We start from the raw sequence: 16,198 nt of genomic DNA on the forward strand, positions 1-16,198 counted from the left end.
GTATTTGTGTGTGTATGGCGGAGTGCTGCTTATTAAAAATTGTAAGAAGTTTCAGTTTTTCACATAATGGTAGTCAGTTTGACAGATGGTTGTCTAAGAATGTCATCATGAAAGGGCATTCCTTCCTGCTTTCCTATCCTCTGTGCCTTTACTTACTCGAGTGTGCGCTTCTCCCCATGGTTCCAAGATGGGGTGGCCTTAGGGCTAGTCAAGTGGGACATGGCAGCTAAGCCCAGTTCCTTTGTTTTGAATAGAAAAAACATGATCACTGGGGAACTTGGGTGGCTCAGTTGGTTGAGCACCAGACTTCAGCTCGGGTTCTGGTCTTGAAGTCCATGGGTTTGAGCCCTGCATCGGGCTCTGTGCTGACAGCTCAGAGCCTGGAACCTGCTTCTGATTCTGTGTCTCCCCCTCTCTCTCTGCCCCTCCCCCCTCATGCTCATCTCTCTCTGTCTCTCAAAAATAAATAAAAGTTTAAAAAAAATTGAAAAAGGAAAAAACATCATAATTGCAATGATCAAAAATATTAAAAAATACTTATCTGAAAGTATCCCTCTTTTCTAATTCCTATCTCCATGCCCCAGAAGATGATCAGTGTGTTTTTTTCTATACTAGATTTAAGTGTATTTTCTGTTAGGGATGTGCTCTTCACTAAGAAATCCTAACAGAAAAAGAAAGAACCAACGAAGCAGATACTAGATCCCCTTTTGTATCTTTCTGTCCTTTTTCCTATGTTCTTTTGGGGTTTGTTTTTTTTTTTCAGTTTGCTTTATATGATTTCCTATATCCTGTCTTGTCCCTATATTTGAAGTCATGTTTTATTTTGTCTTTTATTGTTTCTGGAATGGTGTTCATGTCTAATTTGTTTCTCTTTCAGTTCTTTCCTGAGTTCTGTGACAAAATCTCCTTCTATTGTATGATAGTCTCTATTTTGTCACTATTTTAGCTTTTCTTTTCAAGTGAGAAAAAGTGTATTTTTCATTTTCTCTGAGGCTATTGAAAACTGTTTCTCTCACACTTCACCTTTTTTTGAGAAATTCTCTTGTGATAAATGTCCTCCTATAGTATGTAGACATAATTCTCAAATTGATTCTTTGATTTGGTCATGTGTTTATTGAGGAATGATATAGAATGTGAACAGGAGAGTGAGCTGTATTGTCTTCAGCTTTTAATTTTTCCATCCTCCACCAGATCTGTGATTTCCTTTGCTTTTAGCATGCACTCCCCTTTGTGTTTTGGCGTTCAGGAAGCAGAGCCCTTAAAGTCTTTGGTCTCTGAGTTGTTGTGCTGTTAGTGACCATTGCTTTCCCTTCGTCTTCTCTGGAGCATGGGGAGTAGGTACCTGAGTGGGCTTTCTCCTGTTAGATGGTACCAACTGAATCTCTGTAAGCACGTTGCCCAGTTTTTCTGAGACATCCCCATAATCATTCTGACTGGAGGATATTTGAGAAAGGCTTTCATTCTCAATATTTAGTTTTAGAAAATCTGTTTTATCTGATTCTCAGCCATTTCACAGAAGCTTTGGCAACAGGTTTTTGTTTAAATCTGGTGGCATGTATGTCTATATGTTGACTAGTAAAAATTAAAGGCATTTTGCGTTAAAACCTAAACTTGGGACAACATATTTTAGATGTGAATCTGATTAGATTTAGTTGATTGTTAAGATTTTTTAATCAAAATTCTTTTTTTAAAATAGGTATTACATGAAGCCAAAAAACCAATGGTGGTTTTGGGCAGTTCTGCACTCCAGAGAAGTGATGGAGCGGCAATTCTTGCAGCTGTTTCCAACATTGCTCAGAAGGTTCGGACGAGTAGTGGTGTTACCGGTGATTGGAAAGTTATGAATATCCTTCATAGGTATGCTGAGTAATTGTTCTATATTCTGTAAAATTCAAGTAATTTATATGAACATGTGTTCTGTTACGCTGTCACATTTAGATTTACAAGCAGCTTAATAATTAGCATCTCAGCAGCAAATGCAAAGTAGATTAAACCTTTACTTTCTGTGTGAGAAGAACCCAAGATAATAAATGATATTTAAGTATTTGGAATAGCAGTGCTGACAAAATTTCGAAAATCTGTATCCTATTAGTATTCCTTTGTTCAGTAATTGCAGCAAGTCCTCTTGTTACTTTTGTTGAACAAGGTATACTAATAATGAAAATACTCCATCCTTTCATTTAATGTTTTAAAGAGAATCTCCTGTAATCTCAGTTTTATCACTAAAAAGTGTACATGTTTGCCTGCTTATCCTTTGGGTTCCTGATTTTTGAGGATTCCTTATTTTTGATATTAAAAAAAATTCTACCAGAATATAAGTTGATGACACTCATGTCATACCTTTGCCTGGGAATATTGTAGGCACACTCCATTTTCAAATTGAAATGTTTTGATTTTTTTTTTTTTTTTTTGCTTTTTGCTTTTAAGCTCAGGAAAAGCTTGTTGGTTTACTTAGTTACTTGTTCTCATGCAGAAGCTTCTTTTGTTATGCCTTGGGGGCCTTTGGACTTGGTTTTCTCTAATAATTTTTCTCATTTCCTTTTTCTCTGGGTTTTTTTTGTTTTTTTTTAATTAAAAAAAGTTTATTGGGACACCTGGGGGGCTCTGTTGGCTAAGTGGCCAGCTTCAGCTTAGGTCATCATCTCGGGGTTTGTGAGTTGAAGACCCATGTTAGGCTCTGTGCTGACAGCTCATCCGGATTCTGTGTCTCCCTCTCTCTCTGTCCCTCCCCTATTTGCGCTTTTTCTCTCTCAAAAATAAATAAACATTTTTAAAAAGTTCATTGATTTTGAGAGAAAGAGTGCAGACAAGGTAGGGGCAAAAAGAAGGAAATTGAGAATCCTAAGCAGGCTCTGCACTGCCAGCACAGAGCCCAATGCGAGGCTTGAAGTCACTAACAGTGAGATCTTGACCTGAGCTGAAACCAACAGTCAGATGCTTAACTGACTGAGCCATCCATGCACCTCTAGAGAAAATTTCTTAAATTTTGTTCCATCATTTTGTTGGTTTCCATTCTAGAGAACACTGACGTTGATATAATTTTTAAGTTGTTAACCTGTTTTTCATTTCATTTTGAAAGACTTCCTCTCGGGGCGCTGGGTGGCTCAGTCGATTGGGCCTCCAACTTCGGCTCAGGTCATGATCTCACGTTCGTGGGTTCAAGCCCCGTGTCGGGCTCTGTGCTGACAGCTCAGAGCTTGGGGCCTGCTTCCAATTCTGTGTCTCCCTCTCTTCTCTGCCCCTCCCCGCTCATGCTCTGTCTCTCTCTGTCTCAAAAATAAATAAAACATTTTAAAAAATTTAAAAAAAAAGACTTCCTTTCTACAAAAGCTCATATTCGTTTATTAGGATCTATCTTTTATTGCAAAGTTAGGCTTAATCAGTTTGTTTTCTGGGATAAGGTCGACTCTGTCATAAGTTAATGTGAGTCTCTGCCTAGATCTTTGAGAGATATTAAGACATCTACTGAGGGACATTAAAAACTACTATTGGGGGACAGGAGTTAGTTTTGAAATTGGGAAGTATGAGTCTTCCAACTTTGCTTACTTTCATGATAGGTTTGGCTATTCTGGGTCCTTTGCAAACCACATGAATTTTAAGATCAGCTTGTCAGTTTCTGTAAAGTATTGAGCTGGGATTTTTAATAAGGATTGCACTGAATCTATAAGTTTAATTGGGGAGTATTAACAGTATTAAGTCTTCCAATCCATGAACATGGAATGTCTTTCCATTTAGTAAGGTCTTCAATTTCTTTCAAAGTTGTTTTACAGTTTTCACTGTATAAATCTGATACTTTTTTTTTTTTTTTAACATTTTATTCTTTTCATGTAACCCAGTTTGGCAGAGTAGTATCACCTGATAGGAGTTGGTTTGACCTGCTCTCCTCTGCTAACAGATAGGTAAAACAACAACCTGCTTTATATATAGTAGGTCCTCAGAATGGCTACTATTTCTGGAAAGTTAACAGGAGCAAATTAGACCAAGGACTTCCAGTTGTTCAGAGTATAGTTATTCCTAACTTCTTCTTTAAAGGATTATTTTCTGCTTATAAGATTAGTATATGTTCATAGAAAGAACTCCATACGGACATACACCAATGAACTAATTATAGTTTTCTCCAAGTTACAGTTTTATAGGTGGTGTTTTAATTTTTCCCTTTTGGTTTTCAAAATCATCTAATTTTTCTCTAATGATTGTTTTTGGCTTTCTGTGTTGACTAAGAATCAATTTTAGGACAATTTCAATTGGTATAATGCTTCCAGAATTATTCCATTAATTCTGAGCATCTTGTTTCTTTGCCATTCTTAAAACAGTGAAAAACTGCTATTTCTGGTTTTGACACCTATTTTAAAATGGGTAAAGAAGATGAGGGGAGGTCTTTGTCATCATTGACTAGAAAAGAGATGAAGTATCATTTCAAGAATCACATTTAAATTCTTATAAGGTTAACACTGCAGGTGTGCTAAAAATCTGATTGTTTTACAGGATTGCAAGCCAAGTAGCTGCTTTAGACCTAGGCTATAAACCTGGGGTGGAAGCAATTCGTAAGAGCCCTCCCAAAGTGTTGTTTCTCCTGGGAGCAGATGCAGGTTGTATCACTCGGCAGGATTTGCCAAAGGATTGTTTTATTATTTATCAAGGTAAGTAGCATCTGTGACACCAGAAATAGAAGAGAATTGAATATTGTGTGGATTAGAAACTGTATGGCAATATATGTAGTGGATTAAATATTTTCCATTCAGGAATTTCATACAGGTCCATGTATATATATATATAAATGTTTATTTATGAGAGAGAGAGGCACAGAATCTGAAGCAGGCTCCAGGCTCTGGGCTGTCAGCACAGAACCGTACGTGGGGCTCGAACCCACAAACTGCAATACCTGTGCCAAAGCCGGATGGTTAACTGACTAAGCCACCTAGGTGCCCCTCAATATTTTTTAAAAACCAAATCGTAGGTTTTATTAGTTACATAGTTGATACTGCTATTGAGAATTATTACGTGGAGGGGGAAAAAAAAAGAGTTATTACCTGGGGCACCTGGCTGGCTCATTCGGTAGAGCATCGGACTCTACCTCTCAGAGTTGTGAATTCAAGCCCTATTTTGGGTGTAGAGATTACTTCAAAAAAATTGTTACATAGGGGCGCCTGGGTGGCTCACTTGGTTAAGCATCCGACTTCAGTTTAGGTAATGATCTCGCTGTCTGTGAGTTCGAGCCCCACATTGGGCTCTGTGCTGACCACTCAGAACCCGGAGGCTGCTTTAGATTCTGTGTCTCCCTCTCTCTCTGCCCCTCCTCAGCTTGCATGCTCGCTCACTCTCTCTCTCAAAACAAATATTTTAAAAAATTAAAAAAAAAATTACTACCTGATGATATTTAATAACAAAGAATTGAAAGAAACCTAAATGCTTCAGTAACAGGAATGGTTAAATTAAGGTTTATTTATATGGTTAAATATTATGTAACATTAAAATTCTACTTTTCAAAGAATATTTAGTATTATATAATATAATTAGAGAAAAGCACTTTTATATGAACAGTATGAAAAGCTTAAAAGTCATGAGAGTCACGTTACGGAACATTTAATGAAATACATTTGACAGTACTCCTTTGGCTTCTTTGAGTTTGACTCATTTTCTTGAACATTTTCTTGATTACTCATAAATGTAATCAATTTTCCTTGGAATGAATGGAGTCCAGAGTATTCCTGGATATTTTACAGGGAAAAGTATTACATAACTCTCTACTTCATTTTCCACAAACACCATAAATTTATCAATCAGCTTTTTATTGCCATGGAACATACAAAAGCATTATATAATATTTTGTATCTTTTGTTTGATAAAATTAAAGGGAAATCCATAAATTACATCCAGCTCCTAATCCTGTCTGGAGATAATCATTGATGATGGTTTTGAAATGTGTGCTTCATATATTTTTCTATGTAATGTTCAAAAATTAGACTAGACTCTAATATTGCTATATAACTTTCATTTAATTCAAGTTTTTTTTCTTTTAACAGTTTTGTTAAACTATTAAAACTTTCATTATACTATTTCAGTTTTTCTGTAAACTATTTTGTATACTTTCCTGTTAATGGTCTTTTTATTCCTGTCCTACATTTTTGTTCCTCCGCTGTTTCAGTCTACTTTACCAGATTTCACTAACATACCTCTGAGCATTTCCAGTTTGTAGTTATCAAGAGAAATAATATACTAGTTGCTCATAATAATGTATGTATGATACACAGATTTCTGTATTTGCAAAAAGATAATCTGGGAAGATACACAGCAAATGCTTATCAGTAATTTCCTTTGGGCAGGGAATTGAATTGTGAACAATGCGGGCTTTTTATTCCAGCAAGTTTTTATATTGCTTTATATATTGTAATTTGGTAAACACTTTTTAAGTTCTTAATGAGATATAGAAAGGGTATCTTCTGGGTTCATGTATGAGACCTAATCAATTTTTTTGTAAAAAATGGTTCACAGGGCATCACGGTGACATTGGAGCACCGATGGCTGATGTTATTCTCCCAGGCGCCGCTTACACAGAAAAGTCTGCCACTTACGTCAATACTGAGGGCCGAGCTCAGCAGACAGGAGTAGCGGTGACGCCACCTGGCTTGGCGAGAGAAGACTGGAGAATTCTAAGAGCCCTCTCTGAGGTACTGGCTCTTCAGGATGTTGCTAAAGGGATGTGTGACTCGTTAGCTTATCAGAGTGATTTTCAGAGTCAAGGAGGATGGGTGTCTGACCTGCAGAGAGAATTTGAATAATCTCTGCTGGAAAAATACGTTCAGAAAATGAGGGTTTGATATTTGTGTTTTTAGTTTTGGCTTGTTTTTTGCCTAACTACTTCTTTTAACTCTTTTTATTGTAAAAATAAAAAAGTATCATGAGATTTAAAATAATACACAATTATCTGTAGATTTTATGATTAATATCAGATTAGCAAAAGCATTCAGATTTAGTATACCATTATTTCTTTAATCATTTATTTCATAATCCAGTTTCTAAAGAGAAATTACTAATGTGCTGACAGCTGTTGACGAATTAGAATTTTTGGCCATTGTGTTCTCCACTTAGCCACTTAATATACATGCTAATGAATAATAGAATTTTCATTGGTACAACGTTATTTCACTATAGTTACAGTTATGTATGATTTGAATTTTTAAGTACTAAAGCTTCATGTCAATTCATGTCATACCTGATATTTATAGATTGCAGGTATGACTCTTCCATATGATACTCTGGATCAAGTAAGGAACAGATTGGAGGAAGTCTCTCCAAATCTTGTTCGATATGATGATGTCGAAGGAGCCAATTATTTCCAGCAAGCGATTGAGCTCTCCAAGGTAAAAGCTTGCCTGTATGCATTTTTCATGCTAGTGCTTCCTCTGGTGTTAGTTAGTTTTCAATTCTTTTATTGATCTCATACCTTTTTATTTTTTATTCTTTGTAGCTAGTGAACCAGCAACTTCTTGCTGATCCCCTGGTTCCACCTCAGCTCACAATAAAAGACTTCTACATGACAGGTACGCATTTGTCAGCATGCCTGCCAGGTAGGAAAGGCGGGAAGGTAGACGGTCACCTAATTTAGCATTATGATTCCAATGTCTTGGGGCGCCAGGATGGCTAAGTTTGTTAAGCAGTTGACTTGATTTGGGCTCAGGTCATGATCTCATCGTTCATGAGTTCGAGCCCCAAATCGGGCTCTGTGTCGCAGGGCAGAGCCTACTTCAGATCCTCTGTCTTCTTCTCTCTGCCCCTCTCCCACTCACTTTCTCCCTCTGTTTCTCTCAAAAATAAAATGTTTAGAGAAACCATTGCAACCTCTTATTGAGAATATTTGTTTTTATTTAGTCTCTTAAAATTTTCAAACATCAGAAATGATATAATTTATATTGTCTGATTTTACTCTTAATTTTTTTTTGTTTCTGAAATGTAAGCATTTTTAAATATAAAATTTTACTGTTGAGTATAAAATCAGTGTATATTAATTTAAGGAACTTTTTTTAAGTGTTAGACAAAATTGCGAAGGTTTTTCTGAAAATACAGGAGAACCATCAAAACATTTAAATGTGACTCATGTTAAATAGTGCTTCTGGGGGCGCCTAGGTGGCTCAGTCGTTTAAGCATCTGGCTTTAGCTTAGGTCAGATCTCGCGGTTCGTGGGTTCGAGCCCCGCGTCGGGCTCTGTGCTGACAGCTCAGAGCCTGGAGCCTGTTTCAGATTCTGTGTCTCCCTCTCTCTCTGACCCGCCCCTGCTCACACCGTCTCTCTCTGTCTCTCAAAAATAAATAAGAAGCATTAAAAAAAAATTTAAAAAAAAATAGTGCTTCTGATGTCCATTGTTAAGAATGCTTTTAAGGAGTACACAGGTACTAAAACTTCTTTACTGCAAATCTTACATCTGGTATAAAATAACGCATGGCATATCTGTGTTATGAGGTAATTTATAAATGACTTTAAGTAATTTTCTATCTAAAAGCAGATAGTAGGGGCACCTGGGTGGCTCAGTTGGTTAAGCCTCTGACTTCGGCTCACGTCAGATCTCACAATCGTGGGTTCGAGCCCCGCGTCAGGCTCTGTGCTGACAGCTAGCTCAGAGCCTGGAGCCTGCTTCCAGTTCTGTGTCTCCTCCTCTCTCTGCCCCTCCCCCTCTCATGCTCTGTCTCTCTCTGTATCAAAAATAAATTAAAAAAACATTAAAATAAAAATAAATAAAAGCAGATAGTACATTTTTTAATTTTTAAAGTTTGTATCTAAGATTATCTTTAATTTTTTTTAGTTATGTTTGTTATAGAAAACATACTTAAGCCCAAGGAGCAAAGAACAATTACTCTGATCTCACTATCCAGGAAAATAACTATTTATTCTTTTAACGTATTGTTAGTCATCTAGGGATATACACTTATATTTATTTAATCAAAAGATACGACTATTCATTTACTGGTTGGGGGTTGACATGTTTATTGAAATATCATTCACATACCATGAAATTCACTCATGAAGTGTACAACTCAGTGGATTTTAGTACACATACTATTTCATAAACTTTTTTCACTAATAGTATTTTGCACATATTTTACTTGTTTTTAATACTTTTCTACAATATTTTTAATGGTTGCATACTGGCACATTGTATGGCTGTGTATAATTATTATTATTATTTTAGGGTTATTTATTTTGAGAGACAACATGTACAAGTAGAGACAATGAGTCCCAATTTCTGCTGACAGCACAGAGCCTGACGTGGGGCTGGATCCCATGAACCTGTGAGATTATGACCTGAGCCAAAATCAAGAGTCGGACACTTAACTGACTGAGCCACCCAAGCACTCCATGGCTATATATAACTATTTAATCATTTCTAGGAGTAATTATTAAAACCATTTATTAGCTAATAAGGGACTTATCTTCTGAATTTGATGCTGTCACATTATATTTAGTTGCATAGTTTGATAGTCTTTTTTTGTTGTTCTTGAATATGTGCAACAAGAAAGTTTTACTATGTGCTTTTTAAAAAATTGTATTATCAAAATGCACTTTTGAACATATCTTTCAGATTCAATTAGCAGAGCCTCCCAGACAATGGCCAAATGTGTCAAGGCTGTCACAGAAGGTGCCCAAGCAGTAGAGGAGCCATCCATATGCTGAGACATCTACTAGGAGCCCCGTTTTGTTACAAATAATTAATGGACAGTTATGTTGGAGTGATCTCCTACAGGTTTATCTCTTTAAAAAATGATCCGCATGATGTAATATTTAAGGTCATACCATGCTTATTTGAAAATGATACTGCAATTATTAGTGAATTTTGAGGTTTCAGAAACACTTATGCATTGTGTGTAAACATTAAATAGTTTAATGAACTTATTTACAGATGTCTTTCACATAAAAGCATTGGTAATCTTTGTGACACATACAAAGAAAACCCTTAAAATACGAGTTTTTGTTTATTTTCATTGATCATTTGTGTTTGTAAAATGGTCTTTCTTTCCATTAGGACCCACTGTTTTTTAGTGCTAATGAGAAGATCTGAGCATTCTGTCAAGCTGGGTAAATAGAAAATATATATATAAATATAATCCTACATCAGATATGTATCTTGAACAGTTATAACGAATAATTATAATAACGGTAGCTAATGATTATTCAGCTTTTTCTGTGTTCTAAGCACTCTGGTTTTATGTGTGTGTCTTGTTTTGTCCTTGCCACAACTTAGTGAGATAGTGTTCTCTCATTTTACAGATGAAGATACCGAAGCCTAGGGATATTTGATAGCTTGCCCAAGGTCACAGCAAAGTCAAGGACTCCAGCTTAGTTCTGACTCCACAGCCCATTGTTCTTTTCCTGCTACACATAATTCCCTCCTGTTAATACAGATCCTATGGATTATTACTTTGAAGAATTAGCATTGAGAATCATAATGGATGGTCCATTTTTCTGTTTTCTCTTGAATCGGTTTCTATGTCATGGTGAATTATGTGACACCTTTCTCTGTGTAAGAGATTATGCACACACATACACCACTCGCGTGAGGGAGTTAAGAGATATAATTTAGGTCTTTATTGATGTACCATGTTCATTATATTATTTTAACACCATCCGTAGTTTTAAATGAACTAAATTATTCCACTAATAGAAAAAAAACTGAAAGCTTTCATAATTTTCATTGTCAAATCAATAGGGAGGTAAAAATTTTACAGTTAATCTAGGAGATAATCTAAAGCCATATTAAATTTTTTTCACAATCTATGGTCAGAATCCTTTTATTTTATAATCCTTACTCCTATTTTCACTATTAGCCCAATTCTATGATGCAATATTCTTGATACAATAAAAGATTTTAAAAATAATATAAGTCATTGATACTTTATCTTCAAAAATTATACAAAATTTGTCACTTGTATCAGCTTTTTCAGAACTGTTTATCTTAAAGTATTTAAAATTCTAAGTTGCCTGAAATTGTACAAATTCTTGCTGAAAGTGTTTGAATTCAACACAGACTTTCTGTCTCTCTCTTCTTTACCCCTTAGCACTGTAGCTGACCTTGAGGGGGCATATGCTGCCAGTTTTGTGTTTTACACAGTACTTTGCAGTGAATGTAGATTTCATAGGCTTGTTGGTGAGAGAACATTGTGTTCAAGTGGAGAAGAGGTGCATAGAACCAAAATGGTCCAGTATCTGTGGGCTGCCATCTAGGCTGTGTATGTTGAACTTCTAATTCTATAATTACCCTGCCTGGGATAAGTAGTGCTCAATAAAATTGGCTGGTTTTTACATAAAGTAAATATGCAAGCCTATCTAATGAATGTCTGTAAGTCATGTAATGCTTAATAGTAACGTTATTGTGGACATAAATATTAAGGGTCATTGCTAAGGGGAAAAAAGAATTTCTGAAGAAGAGCTCCCAGATAGAAGAGAAATACATAAGGTGAGACTAACCTAGCTGATGGAATTATGATTCTGAGTAAGGAAAGAGTCAGCAATGAGAAGGTCTACAAGGGCTCAAGGCCAAGTCCCTTTGGGTAAAGAAGGCAGTCTGGAAATACCCAGGAAGAATGATACTCATTTACACTTGATCTTAGCCAGAAGGCTAAGAAGCAATAGGAAGAATAATATCATTTAAAGAGGACCTTCTAAATATGTGTCACTAAAGCTTGAAGTACATTATGTCTAACTTTCACCAAAAACCTGCAACTAATAGGTTTTGAGATCCAGAAAATATCAACTAACTTGCATTTTAAAGCTCCAGAGTCAGAGATTAAAGGTAAGGGCGTTTAAATATGAGATATTTTTATTGTCCCATGTTGCCTCAAATATAAACCATTTGGACAGTTATGAAAATTGAATCCATGTACAAGAAAAATCTTTATGCCTAAGCTCCGTACAGAATGCTCCCCAAATTTATTGTGAATTGTATAATAACGAATACATTAATAAAAAGTATTATGCCTTCTTAATTATACCCAGTCTAATAATACAATCATTATTGTTTGTTGCTGAGTTTTTTAACACCACTTTTTGCCAGGTCTGACATATCTAGTTTGACCTTGGAAATGTATTTAGAAAAATTTTAATATTATTTGTTAGTTTGTAAAATGGGGATCAAAATCAAATAATTTTGGGGGCGCCTGGGTGGCTCAGTCGGTTAAGCCTCCGGCTTCGGCTCAGGTCAGATCTCACGTTCGTGGGTTCGAGCCCCGCGTCGGGCTCTGTGCTGACAGCTAGCTCAGAGCCTGGGGCCTGCTTCCGATTCTGTATCTCCCTCTCTCTCTGACCCTCCCCCTTTCATGCTCTGTCTCTCTCTGTATCAAAAATTTTTAAAAAATTAAAAAAAATCAAATAATTTTGTATTTACCTCTAACCTCATAGAGTTGTTACGAGGAGTAGATCAGAAAACCTATGAAAATTTTAGTTTACTTCATGACACATGGTAAATGTTCAATGTGCTCAGTAACTGAAGACCTTTATTAGAGGAAAACACATACTCAAAATTTTGCTCACAGTTTTGGAAGTTTCCGCTAACCATACATGGGAGTTCTTTATTTATTTATTTATTTTTAAGCTCTACGCCGTACCCAACACGAGGCTCAAACTCATAAGAGATCAGGAGTCACTCTACTGACTGAGCCAGCTAGGCACCGCTATGGGAGTTCTTTATCCTAAAATTAAAAGTCCCCATTCTAAATGAATCAAGTGAAAAACTCAAACTATTGATTGTAAGGGAAAGTCATGCCTGATATAACCTCCAGCTTATATTTGTCTAAAGAAATGCATTCCTTTCCTAAGGCTCAAAGGACTTAAATGACTTACCCAAGGTCAACCACATCAACAAAACACTGCTACTATAGACCATCCACCAAAGTTGTGAAAATTTATTATGCAGAACTCTGTGCTTCTTTTGATGGAACTTTTACCAGTCACGTAGATTTATTGAGTGTTGGGTTCTAACCCTTAGGAGAGATTACTTTTAAGAGCAAAACCATAGAAACAATGCATCAGAAGAGGGGGAGAAATTTGCTAGTAAAGTAAGGGTAGTAAGATAGAGAGAGGGTCAGAGCTATTGACGTGCACAAAGGGGGCCAGTGGAATCTTTTGCCAATGTAAGATGGCTAACATAAACTCAGCCTTATTGTTACTCTAATTATGCTGCCACTATGCAACACGTAAGGAGAAAAGAACTAAAGCAGTGCTAAGAGGTATGTTTTAAAAATGTTAACATATCATGTCTACTGTTAAGATGTCCCTGGTAGGGGTGCCTGGGTGGCTCAGTGGGTTGAGCGTCCAGCTTCGGCTCAGGTCATGATCTCACTGTTTGTGGGTTCAAGTCCCACGTCAGGCTCTGTGCTGACAGCTAGAACTGAGCCTGGAGCCTGCTTCAGATTCTGTGTCTTCCTCTCTCTCAAAAAAAATATTTTTTTTTAATGTCCCTGGTAATATTACAAATCTCTTATTAGCAAAGGTCTGGTATGGCTGTGAAAATGAGGGCTCAAATAGAAATTATGATATACGTGAGTGTGACAAGCTATTTTTTAGGACATTTTGTGAGGCTAGTCATATCTTAGCATGGCTAGACCTTAGGTTTGTGATTGACTCAAGTTTTGGAAACAAGTGAGTGTGAAAAAATCTGGTAAAGTTCTATTGGAAAAATAATTGTATATAGACCAAAATGGCCACCTTTTAATAATTTTGAAGATAGTTAACTCCCTAATAATCTTTTTAACAACCTACATTTTAAAATATCATAACAATTGCATAGTATTTTAATTAGTTTGCTTATTTAATTTAGTCCAAAGCCAATGTTAATGAAAAAATTAGGACAAGATCTCTAGTCTAGATTTCAAGAGAACAAGGATCATGGAACCAAATACCTTTTGCTTGAAGTATTTGTGGATTTTACCGTTGAAAATTTTTAAAGATTGATTTACCTACGACTGATATTCAAAACCTTTGACATCTTAATATTAAAAAAAAATTGTTTTAATGTTTATTTTTTTGAGAGACAGAGTAAGAGCAGGGGAGGGGCAGAGAGACGGAGACATAGAATCTGAAGCAGGTTCCAGGTTCTGAGCTGTCAGCACAGAGTCTGACGCAGGCCTCCAACTCACTAGATGCCCCAATATCTTAATATTTTTAAAATAACTTATACTACAAAGCTTATGTTGATATTGAAAAAAATATGGGAAATGTGTGGTTTAGGACTAGTCATTAGTTTACAATATTTAATTTGAATTGGTATATGAAGAGATCACATGATGAATAAAATTTATTTAGAAGCATATAATTTAGGATCTGAAAAGGACTGTAGAAAGAAATCTAGTTTTACATGTGAATTTTGTAATTGTGGAACTAGAGAAGGACAAATTAGAGGCAGTTGTGTTTTTCTTGAAATGGCTTTTTTTTACTATTTTTTATTTTTAACCTTTTTTATTTTTTTATGTTGTTTCTTTCTTTTTATTTTTGAGAGACAGAGAGAGACAGCATGAGCAGAGGAGGGTCAGAGAGAGAGGGAGACACAGAATCAGAAGCAGGCTCCAGGCTCTGAGCACCCAGTCAGCACAGAGCCTGATACGGGGCTTGAACCCATGGAGCATGAGATCATGACCTGAGCCAAAGCCGGACATTTAACCTACTGAGCCACCCAGGTGCCCCAACATTCATTTTTTGAGAGGCAGAGACAGAGTGTGAGTTGGGGAGGGACAGAGAGAAAGGGAGACACAATCCCTAGGTTTTTAATAGACTGGCTTCCATCTTGGGTGTTCTCTGATTCTCTCCCTCTCAGATCACCACCGGCCATGTTGAGAGGACTCAGGCCGCCTATGAAAAGGACCATGTGCTAAGGAACCAGCAATCATCCCCTAAGGATTCAGCAACCATGTGAGTAAGCTGAATCTTTTGGCTCTCAATTAAGCTGACTGTAACCCATAGACTTCTGGATTTTTGACACACAGAAACTGAGGTACTAAATGTTTGTTGTCTTTAGCCACTAAATTGTGGGTTATTTTGTTATGCAATAATAGATCCCTAATATGCTGTAATTATAACCTAGCAAAAGCAGATGGCAAGGTGACTCGCATACAGTGACCCAAGGGGGAGTATAGAGGCCTGACCTTCTAGATGCACTGGAGGACAACTCTGAAGGGCTACCTTATATCCTAGCTCTGAGCTCTCTGTGGGGTTGGAGGAGATCCTCAGTGGGCCCGCAGTGCAGCTAGCTTTTCCCTCTGCCCAGCCCTGTTTTCCTTCTCTCCTTACAGGTGTTGACCTCCAGGGGGCTCCTTAATAAATATTCTATACACTAAACTCTTCTCAGAGTCTGCTGCCTGGGGAATCCAATCTGTGATAGCCATCCAGAAAATCTGTGATTCCTAGATAGCTACTCCAGTTATCACTGGTAAAGCCTGCAAGATGTGGGTGAGAGAGAGGAAGTGGAGTTTTATTTTATTTTTTAGAGAGAGTATATGTGAGCGGGGAAGAAAGAAAATCTCAAGGAGGCCCCACGCTCAGCGTGGAACCCAGTATGGGGCTGGATCCCATGCTGCTGGGATCATGATCTGAGTTGGATACTCAAGACTGAGCTACCCAGGCACCTTGCCCTTTAACATTTTATTGCCATGACGTAGAAATTGCATCATTTCCACTCATATAGGTAAGACTTACAGCCACATTCACCTGCAAGAGGAGAGGCTGGGAAATGTAACCTCTAGTTGTACAGCCGTCTACCCAACTAGAACAAAGATTGCTTTTTTTTTTTTAAGCTTATTTATTTTTGAGAGAGCACGAGCAGGGGAGGGCCAGAGAGAGAATCCCAAGCAGATCCCACCCTGTCAGTGCAGAGCCCAATGTGGGCCTCAGTCCCACGAACCCTGAGATCATGACTTGAGCTGAAATCAGGAGTCAGATATCTAACTGACTGAGCCACCCAGGCGTCCCTAAGATAAAAATTCTAAGAGAAGGTGTTCTAGTTATTTTCTTTTGCTGTGTAACAAACTACCCTAAAACTTAATTATATAGAACGACAACTATCTTAGCTATGCCCGTGAGATGATTCCATGAGCCCAAATACAGAAAGGGCACAGCAGCGATGGGGGCGACAGATGTGTGTTCCGTAGGCCGGAACCTCAGGCAGGGACTGGAATGCTGCAGGGTGACTCAGAGCTGGGGCTGGAGCAGTGTGGCGGGA

General features: G+C 37.2%; 1 protein-coding gene across 3 annotated transcripts in view; it reads left to right on the plus strand.

Annotated features, from left to right (window-relative positions):
* Nucleotides 1–11,980, plus strand: part of NDUFS1 (NADH:ubiquinone oxidoreductase core subunit S1) — a 29,667-nt gene extending 17,687 nt beyond the window's left edge. For all 3 annotated transcript variants that reach the window (XM_029933981.1, XM_029933982.1, XM_029933983.1), the window contains 6 exons: nucleotides 1,697–1,857; nucleotides 4,486–4,640; nucleotides 6,493–6,668; nucleotides 7,227–7,361; nucleotides 7,469–7,541; nucleotides 9,575–11,980. In XM_029933981.1, the coding sequence (XP_029789841.1) occupies nucleotides 1,697–1,857; nucleotides 4,486–4,640; nucleotides 6,493–6,668; nucleotides 7,227–7,361; nucleotides 7,469–7,541; nucleotides 9,575–9,666 (792 nt within the window). In that variant the 3' untranslated portion in view covers nucleotides 9,667–11,980. The remainder of the gene's footprint in view (nucleotides 1–1,696; nucleotides 1,858–4,485; nucleotides 4,641–6,492; nucleotides 6,669–7,226; nucleotides 7,362–7,468; nucleotides 7,542–9,574) is intronic.
* Nucleotides 11,981–16,198: the final 4,218 nt, after the last annotated feature.

Source organism: Suricata suricatta, chromosome 3, assembly GCF_006229205.1.
Source record: "Suricata suricatta isolate VVHF042 chromosome 3, meerkat_22Aug2017_6uvM2_HiC, whole genome shotgun sequence".
NCBI classification, from domain to species: domain Eukaryota; kingdom Metazoa; phylum Chordata; class Mammalia; order Carnivora; family Herpestidae; genus Suricata; species Suricata suricatta.